The sequence below is a fragment of the Oratosquilla oratoria genome, chromosome 15 (assembly GCF_046742065.1).
Source record: "Oratosquilla oratoria isolate Oo_2021 chromosome 15, ASM4674206v1, whole genome shotgun sequence".
Classification (NCBI taxonomy): Eukaryota; Metazoa; Arthropoda; class Malacostraca; order Stomatopoda; family Squillidae; genus Oratosquilla; species Oratosquilla oratoria.
In genome coordinates this window covers 8,348,652-8,358,651 of record NC_134791.1, presented here as the reverse complement: position 1 = coordinate 8,358,651, position 10,000 = coordinate 8,348,652, and the positions used below count along the sequence as shown (strand labels likewise).

At 45.5% G+C, this 10,000-nt stretch overlaps 1 protein-coding gene across 1 annotated transcript in view; it reads right to left on the bottom strand.

The window, feature by feature from the left end:
* btv (dynein cytoplasmic heavy chain beethoven) overlaps nucleotides 1-10,000 on the bottom strand; it is a 182,890-nt gene that overhangs the window by 147,281 nt on the left and 25,609 nt on the right. The window contains exons 10-18 of the mRNA XM_076198539.1: nucleotides 9,868-9,958; nucleotides 9,156-9,257; nucleotides 8,283-8,510; nucleotides 6,776-7,008; nucleotides 6,237-6,333; nucleotides 5,402-5,610; nucleotides 4,249-4,462; nucleotides 1,576-1,809; nucleotides 296-498 (exon numbers count right to left, since the gene is read on the bottom strand). Of these exons, the coding sequence (XP_076054654.1) occupies nucleotides 296-498; nucleotides 1,576-1,809; nucleotides 4,249-4,462; nucleotides 5,402-5,610; nucleotides 6,237-6,333; nucleotides 6,776-7,008; nucleotides 8,283-8,510; nucleotides 9,156-9,257; nucleotides 9,868-9,958 (1,611 nt within the window). The remainder of the gene's footprint in view (nucleotides 1-295; nucleotides 499-1,575; nucleotides 1,810-4,248; nucleotides 4,463-5,401; nucleotides 5,611-6,236; nucleotides 6,334-6,775; nucleotides 7,009-8,282; nucleotides 8,511-9,155; nucleotides 9,258-9,867; nucleotides 9,959-10,000) is intronic.

Genomic DNA, 10,000 nt, shown 5'->3' with positions numbered 1-10,000 from the left:
ATGACAGTGATGATGATAATGATGATGACGATGACAGTGATGATGATAATGATGATGATGATGATGATGATGATGATGACAGTGATGTTGATAATAATGATGTGATGATGATGATGATGATGTTGATGACGATGATGCTGACAGTGATGATGACGATGATGCTGACAGTGATGATGACGATGATGATAATGACGATAATGACGATGACGATGATGATGATGCTGATATTGACAATGACGATGACGGGATGATAATGATAATGACGATGATGACGATGACGATCTTGCAGACTCACGCCAGCCTGTCCTTAGTCTCGAGAAGCAAGGTCCACTCCTCCCTCTTGTCCTTGATAAGGGCGATGGCCGCCTGGATCTGCGTGGCCTCGCCCTCGAGCTGGTCCTCTCGAGGCTTCAGCTGCGCCCACCGGAGGCCGAACTTCTCGACCTCGTTGTTGAAGTTGTTCGTCTGCGAGTCCAGAGACCCCTTGATGGCCTCGATCTGCAAAAGGCGAGGACAACGAGGTAGAACACATCCGGTCACGTGACTTGTTAAATTCTCTTCTGGCTAACTTCAAAGGATCCTATTTACATTAAGCGAGGGCCTCTAGTGACCGTGGGGTCTCTATTTGCTCGTACCGGAGACTAGGTACCGCCCCATCGAGCCCCCACCCCCGAGAGATCTATGGGCTAAACTGTTGATCGTGGCCGGTTACCTGGGGACTGCGGGGCTCCTCCAGGAAGGTACCTCAGGGTGAACGAAGAGTCTGAGCCGGAAAGCCTTTAAATATTTTATTCTGGCTTACGTTAGACGATTACATTCGTCACAAGGACGTTTAGGGGATAACTAGGTTACCAACAATCACTCAAGGTAAAACCCCCTCCCCCCGTAACCCTTTAAAGATTTTATTCTGGTTAACGCCTGGCGGTTCTATTCAGCTCAAGAGGAACCTCTAGAGCAATGGTTCTTAACCTTTTTCATCCTAGCCCCCCCCCCCCCGAGACTCTTCAGGGTATTATCGTAACCGCTATAACGAATTCTGAAACGGTTTTGTTATCATTTGTCTGTTATTATTTACTTGATTCTCATAAATCATTAGTTATATGTCAATTTATTATTATATACTATTTACCTCTTTGTTTATTATTTAATTATACCTATGCATTTATCTATTTATTTCATTTATTATTATTTACATTATTATATTTCTATTTATTTATTTTTCATTATTAAAAAAATTTCGCATCCGACTTAGATATGGGCCAAAAGGTCTCCTGTCGGCATACTTCGCCTTTGTAATTCTTTGTAATCCTTTAACCTTGTTAAAAGGCAAGATAAAACACTGGTTGTGGTTTATATGTTTACTGTAGCAGCCCAGGCCACCACATTTGTGACCAAACTGGTAAACGCCCAAGTGTCTAATTCAAACATACGAAAATATATTATCCTTCCGAATCCTTTGTGACCTAAAAAAAAAAGAAAAAAAAAAAAAAAGAAAAAAAAAAAAATTGAGTTCGAGAAGACCAAGAAACCGCCGAGTTCGAGAAAACGAAGAAAACTTCGCAAAGAACTGCCCACCTGCTTCGACACGATCTGCTCGTGGTTGTCCATCAGCATCTTGAAGTTGTCCCACTGGGAGGTGACCTTGGACACCTGTTCCACCCGTTCCTTGGTCCAACTCGCCAGGGTCTTGTTCATCTTCTCGGCCTCGTTGAACAAGTTCATCATCTCCTCCGTCTTGGTGCTGAACTCTGTGTGTCTGTTGTTGGCATCCGCGATCTCCTCCACCGTCTGCGGTTGTTGGCGGAGAACCTGAAGGAGGGGAGGAAGGTCGTCAAGTGAGAGGAACCTCACGTCAAGTGGGAGGAACCTCACGTCAAGTGAGAGGAACCTCACGTCAAGTGGGAGGAACCTCACGTCAAGTGGGAGGAACCTCACGTCAAGTGAGAGGAACCTCACGTCAAGTGAGAGGAACCTCACGTCAAGTGAGAGGAACCTCACGTCAAGTGAGAGGAACCTCACGTCAAGTGAGAGGAACCTCACGTCAAGTGAGAGGAACCTCACGTCAAGTGAGAGGAACCTCACGTCAAGTGAGAGGAACCTCACGTCAAGTGAGAGGAACCTCACGTCAAGTGAGAGGAACCTCACGTCAAGTGAGAGGAACCTCACGTCAAGTGAGAGGAACCTCACGTCAAGTGAGAGGAACCTCACGTCAAGTGAGAGGAACCTCACGTCAAGTGAGAGGAACCTCACGTCAAGTGAGAGGAACCTCACGTCAAGTGAGAGGAACCTCACGTCAAGTGAGAGGAACCTCACGTCAAGTGAGAGGAACCTCACGTCAAGTGAGAGGAACCTCACGTCAAGTGAGAGGAACCTCACGTCAAGTGAGAGGAACCTCACGTCAAGTGAGAGGAACCTCACGTCAAGTGAGAGGAACCTCACGTCAAGTGAGAGGAACCTCACGTCAAGTGAGAGGAACCTCACGTCAAGTGAGAGGAACCTCACGTCAAGTGAGAGGAACCTCACGTCAAGTGAGAGGAACCTCACGTCAAGTGAGAGGAACCTCACGTCAAGTGAGAGGAACCTCACGTCAAGTGAGAGGAACCTCACGTCAAGTGAGAGGAACCTCACGTCAAGTGAGAGGAACCTCACGTCAAGTGAGAGGAACCTCACGTCAAGTGAGAGGAACCTCACGTCAAGTGAGAGGAACCTCACGTCAAGTGAGAGGAACCTCACGTCAAGTGAGAGGAACCTCCCGTCAAGTGAGAGGAACCTCCCGTCAAGTGAGAGGAACCTCACGTCAAGTGAGAGGAACCTCACGTCAAGTGAGAGGAACCTCACGTCAAGTGAGAGGAACCTCACGTCAAGTGAGAGGAACCTCACGTCAAGTGAGAGGAACCTCATGTCAAGTGAGAGGAACCTCATGTCAAGTGAGAGGAACCTCACGTCAAGTGGGAGGAACCTCACGTCAAGTGGGAGGAACCTCACGTCAAGTGGGAGGAACCTCACGTAAAGTGAGAGGAACCTCACGTCAAATGAGAGGAACCTCACGTCAAGTGAGAGGAACCTCACGTCAAGTGAGAGGAACTTCACGTCAAGTGAGAGGAACCTCACGTCAAGTGAGAGGAACCTCACGTCAAGTGAGAGGAACCTCACGTCAAGTGAGAGGAACCTCACGTCAAGTGAGAGGAACCTCACGTCAAGTGAGAGGAACCTCACGTCAAGTGAGAGGAACCTCACGTCAAGTGAGAGGAACCTCACGTCAAGTGAGAGGAACCTCACGTCAAGTGAGAGGAACCTCACGTCAAGTGAGAGGAACCTCACGTCAAGTGAGAGGAACCTCACGTCAAGTGATAGGAACCTCACGTCAAGTGAGTGGAACCTCACGTCAAGTGAGAGGAACCTCGCGTCAAGTGAGAGGAACCTCGCGTCAAGTGAGAGGAACCTCGCGTCAAGTGAGAGGAACCTCGCGTCAAGTGAGAGGAACCTCGCGTCAAGTGAGAGGAACCTCGCGTCAAGTGAGAGGAACCTCACGTCAAGTGAGAGGAACCTCACGTCAAGTGATAGGAACCTCACGTCAAGTGAGAGGAACCTCACGTAAAGTGAGAGGAACCTCACGTAAAGTGAGAGGAACCTCACGTCAAGTGAGAGGAACCTCACGTCAAGTGAGAGGAACCTCACGTCAAGTGGGAGGAACCTCATGTCAAGTGAGAGGAACCTCACGTCAAGTGGGAGGAACCTCATGTCAAGTGAGAGGAACCTCATGTCAAGTGAGAGGAACCTCATGTCAAGTGAGAGGAACCTCATGTCAAGTGAGAGGAACCTCATGTCAAGTGAGAGGAACCTCACGTAAAGTGAGATGAACCTCACGTCAAGTGGGAGGAACCTTATGTCAAGTGGGAGGAACCTCACGTCAAGTGAGAGGAACCTCACGTCAAATGAGAAGAACCTCATGTCAAGTGAGAGGAACCTCATGTCAAGTGAGAGGAAAACACACACACACACATACACACAAACACACACACACAGAGTTCATGATATATACACAATCCTTCTCCTGCTTACCCCTTTCTTTATCAAAGGAAAGACCACTAAAAATTAATAAAACAGTCTGACGTCAGGCACATATATAAATAAAAAATAAAACAGATAAAAATAAAATAAAAATAGAATAAAATAAATAATAATCAAGTACCACCCTATACAGAGGAAGACTCGTCTCAAACTCCTGAACTTGGAACACGGGCCCACCTCGATGGCGTCATTGGTGAACTTGTCGATGGTGTTGATGTTCCAGATGATGGCATTGTGGAGCGACTGGATCAGGAGGTCCCAGTACCGGCGGTTGATGATTTCCAGCTCCGCCCGGAGGGGCTGGAAGCTGACGCTGAAGCACTCGATCTTCTCTTCGGTGCTCGGAAGTTTCCCGATCTCCTGGCCGCGGGCTTTGGAAGTCCGGAAGTTTCTGCAGAGGAAAAAACATTATAAAGATATAATTTAACATGATAAAGATATAATTTAATGTCATAAACTCCCTCCTTATTGGAAGGCTAAGACGGTGCCCCTTACAGAGGACTTTGTGGCGTGCAATTAAATGAACCGTGCCCTTGGTTCAACTTCACCGGTGGCAGGGTTCGAACCACCATCCCACCCCTCGACCTTCGCCCCGAGTAATGATGACCTAACCAGCTCGGCATACGTAAGAAAAAGTGTGTGTGTGTGTGTGTGTGTGTGTGTGTGTGTGTGTGTGTGTGTGTGTGTGCGCGCGCGCGCCTGCATGTCTCATACAGACGACAGACAGAGACAAAGAAATAGACACTGAAAGACACACACACACACACACACAAATTTTTCTTATGAAATACCCTACATCTGGTATAGACAAACAGATAAACGAATCAATAATAAGAAAGTAGACACAATAATTCCTAAAAAAAACGCTAAGAAATTATTTTACTGTACAGTTCTTGGCAGACTAAAAATATATAAAAATAAAATAACTAATCAAATTAATAATAATGATAATAATAACAATAATGTTAGTAGCGACAATAGAAAATAATGAAAAAAATTAATAATAATAGTAACAATATCAATGACAATAATATTAATGACAATAATAATAATGACAATAACAGTAATGACACTAACAATGACGACACTAATAATAGTAAAAATAACTAACAATAATAATAATAATAATAATAATAATAATAATAATAATAATAATAATAATGTGGATAGGAGGTAAGGGAACACGGGCTGAGGGAAATACTTTTATTCCTGACTAGTTTCGCCTGAGTGGCTTCTTCAGAGGAAATAATAATAATGATAACAATGATTACAACAATAACAACAACAACCACAACACTCGACAAATAACCGAAACTCCGGGACCCCTCACCTATCCCAATCCTCGGCCGTGGCGCAATGCTTCTCGACCAGCTGTTCGATGTCGGAGGAGCCGAGGGCGGCCAGGTCGACGAAGCGCTCCTTGACGCCCTCGAGTCTCTCGAAGAGGTCCTCCGCCCGCCGGAAGAGTTGGGCGAAGCGGTGGGCGTTGCGGTCCACGATGGCCGGGAAGATTGGATGCTCGTTCACCTCACTCACGCCCTTATGGGAGACAATGGACGAACGGGTAAGTGGAGTTGATTGATTAATATGGATAAAGATATGTGGAGGTTGATAGAACAAGTGGGGTTAATTGATTAATATGGATGCAGATATGTGGAGGTTGATAGAAAAAGTGGAGTTAATTGATTAATATGGATGAAGATATGTGGAGGTTGATAATCAAAACATGGGTATAAAACGTGTGTGTGTGTGTGTGTGTGTGTGTGTGTGTGTGTGTGTGTGTGTGTGTGCGCGCGCATATGTTTGTGTAAATGTGTCTGTGTGTATATATACATATATGCATGCATTTGTGTCTGTGTATACATATGTGTGTATATGCATGTTTGTGTAAATATGTTTATGTGTGCATATATGCATGCATTTGTGTGTGTGCGCGCCCGCACAAAGCAAGCAAGCATGTATTAAATACATGTTTGCACCTATGTCCATAAAATATATACCAATATATACCACATACTGAAAAAAAGATAACAAGACTCGCTTTGTGACAACTACGGCCAATCATCCACACTATTGCCACATAGGCGAGTCCCCATTTTCTCCAGAACAAGTGAAACACTATACACAACACTTCATTCTAAACAAGAAACGAAACATTATGAAACCTTGAAGTTGAAGGGAATAGCGAGGAACCTCTTCAGCTGCCCATAATACTTCATTCGGACTTCCTCCATCGGGGGACGGAACTGAAGTCGCTGCTGCCTGATGGGTAAACAACGTCGCTTACTTCACTGTGCTCTCAAGCAGGCATTTTATTATATGCAATATTCGCATGTGTGTGTATATGTGTATATATATATATATATATATATATATATATATATATATGTGTGTGTGTGTGTGTGTGTGTGTGTGTGTGTGTGTGTGTGTGTGTGTGTGTGTGTATATGTATACATATATATATGTTTGTATATATCTTTATATATATATGAATATACATATGTATATATATATATATATATGTGTGTGTGTGTGTGTGTGTGTGTGTGTGTGTGTGTGTGTGTGTGTGTGTAAGCATGTGTATATACGCTTAAGAATCCCATAACCCGACCAACAACAACAGCTAACAACAACAACAGCTAACAACAACAACAACAACTCTCCACTCCCACCACACACACATACAAACACCACCAACACCTACCTGAAGGTGAGCTCCACTTTAATCTCCTGCAGGTTCTGGTTGAGCGCCTCGATCCCGAGCTGGTACTGGTGCTCGAGGGCCTTGTACAGCTGGCGGTCCCAGTGGGCACACCACGACTTCTGGTCAGAGAAGCCTTGCTCGTCGAGCTGCTGCATGATCGACCTGACCTCCCTCAGGAGTTCCTTCCACCGCATTTGGTGCCTCAGGAGGTCCGTGTTCATCAGGGACACCACCTGCGTGACACACGAAGCCCTCAGTAAGAAGTCCCGTCAAGGATCTTTTTTTTTTTTTTTTTTTTTTATGAAGTCGATATATTTTTAAATAATAATTATGTGATGTAATGTGGTTTAACGTCACTAACTCCCCCCCCCCCATCGGAAGGCTGGGACGGTGCCCCTCATAAAGGGCTTTGTAGCGTGGAATTTAATAAACCATGCCCTTGGTTCAACTTCGCCGGTGGCAGGACTCGAACCGCCACCCCCTCGACCTTCGCCGTAAGTAACAACGCCCTAACCCGCTTATATTAATGATATTCTCACATCTTCTCACCAGACACAAGGTAGGAAAAGCCTTTCAGTGGCCGGCCTTATTAGTAATTAATAACAATATAATGATGCTTATACTGTCTATATCAACATGCCAAAGGCTTTTCCCCCTTATATAGGAGGTAGCCAATTCAAGAGGCATATACCCACTCTCACCCATTCCACTCCTATTCACCACCCTTTCATCCCTCTCTTACTCATTTATTTTTTTCTAAAAAGGTGTGATCTAAGCTATACCTGCCTTCTGGGTTGCGTAAAACTACGCTTAAAACACTGCACTTTGAGATATTGAAGTCCATTTGCCATTTCACCGACCATGTGAACAATTTGTTAATATCTTCCTGCAGTATCCAGGCGTCATCTCCTGACCTAATTTGTTGTCCTATTTTAGTGTCGTCCGTAAACTTGCTGACATCACTAAGAATCCCAATGCCAAGTCGTTTATATATATAATAAGGGAACCAAAACCGAGCCCTGGGGAACTCCACTAGTATCACTCTCCCAGTTGGATTTTAAACCGTTAACGGTGACTTGCTGTTATCTGTCACTGATCCATTCAAACACTTTTCCTCCTATGCCATGGGTTTTGACTTTATTTAGTAGTCTCTGGGGGGGGCCATCTTGTCGAACGCTTTGCTAAAGTCAAGATAAATAACACTGTCACTACTATCATCATGTGACGCTTTGTAGATATTAGTGTAAAAAGAGAAGTAGTTACACATGAATTACCTTTTGGTGAATCCATGCCGTGATTCACGAATCAAATTATGTCTCTTGATATGATCTCTGATTCTATTAGTTATTATTGATTCTCGCACTTTTATCTATAACCGACGTCATGCTGATCGGCCTGTAGTTGTGCACAGACATGTATGTATATGTATATCCATGCATATGAATGTATATCCATGTTTCTATGTATGCATGTATGTATGTATTTGTATAAAAGCTTCTTCACTTACTCGTTCTTTGATCATGAGATGGTATTGAGCGAGTCTCTTGTTCTCCCTGGCCAGGCGGTGGGTCGCGGACCTCAGCTTGGCAATGTAAGTCTCCAGTTCCTTCGTGTTGGACCACGTGATGGTGGTCTGATCCTTGACCAACCCCGCCAGAGCCACGGCGGCCTCGAGCATCATGGGCCTTTGAGAGGCGATCATCTGGTCTCCGATCGTGTTGTGGAAGTTGGCGACCTGCGGAGAAGTCGGATTACATAAGAACATAAGAATGAAGGAGGCTGCAAGAGACCATTAGGTCTACACTAGGCAGTTCCTATGCCTACACTAGGCAGTTCCAAGGCCTGCACTAGACAGTTCCAAGGCCTACATTAGGCAGTTCCTGGCCTACATTAGGCAGTTCCTGGCCTACATTAGGCAGTTCCTGGCCTACATTAGGCAGTTCCTGGCCTACATTAGGCAGTTCCTGGCCTACATTAGGCAGTTCCTGGCCTACATTAGGCAGTTCCAGGCCTACATTAGGCAGTTCCTGGCCCACACTAGGCAGTTCCAGGTCTACACTAGACAGTTCCTGGCCTACACTAGGCAGTTCCAGGCCTACATTAGGCAGTTCCTGGCCTATATTAGGCAGTTCCTGGCCCACACTAGGCAGTTCCAGGTCCACACTAGGTAGTTCCAGGCCTACACTAGGCAGTTCCAAGCCTAGACTAGGGAGAACTGAAAATTTAGCAGTGGAGAGAAAGAGTGAAGACTAAAATAGAAGGGGGAGTAATCCTTTTCCCTCGCGTATCCTAACACTCCCCAAACCCGAACACCACGTGACCTAAATGCGTTCGGATACGGGAGGGATTAGTGTAAACATTGATTCTTAGAACACATTACCTCTTCCAGCGCCTTCGCGTGCTTCATAAAAGTCTGAGCCAGCTGTGCCAACTTGACGATATCCGGGTTGATCCTGTGCCCCAACACGGACAGCTGGTTCACCTGCGAAAGAGAAGGTCAGGTTAGGTCAGGTCAGGTCAGCCCAGGATGCCTATGACAGGAGTCTTTGTCAAGTCATGTTAGGTCAGCCCAGGATGCCTATGACAAGAGTCTTTGACCTGCTCTCACGTATGTCCCATACTTTATACAATGCTGTTCTTTGGCTTCCAGAAGACCACTTCGACACTGAATAATATCACTATATCTTCACTAACTCACACTAGAGTTTGGTCTTTGGCTGCGACAGAGAGGATCTATGACATTCTCTTTCCTGGCTGGCGCCTCTCTCTCACCTCCTTTTCACATGGGAACTCCTCTTTTCCTCTCTCTCTCACGAGGAAACTTCCTCTCTCACGAGGGAGCTCATCTCTCCCTCACGAAACTCACATCTCCTTTTCACCTTGGCATTCTTTCTTTCTCGCTCTCTCTCACGATGGAGCTCATCTCTCCCTCACGAAACTCACATCTCCTTTTCACCTTGGCATTCTCTCTCTCTCTCACGAGGAAGCTCGCCTCTCACTCACTCACGCGACTCACGAGAGAGCTCACCTCTTCTTTTCACATGGGAACTCCTCTTTCTCTCACGAGGAAACTCTCTTACGAGACAACTCACCTCTCTCACAAGACTCACGAAGCGCGGGTTGTAGTTGACCCGCATCCGACGGTTTGAACTGAATTCGACCACAGGAGCGTCCGTAGCCAAACTGGAATTTTTTATAAAATATAAAATAATTAAATTGATTAAT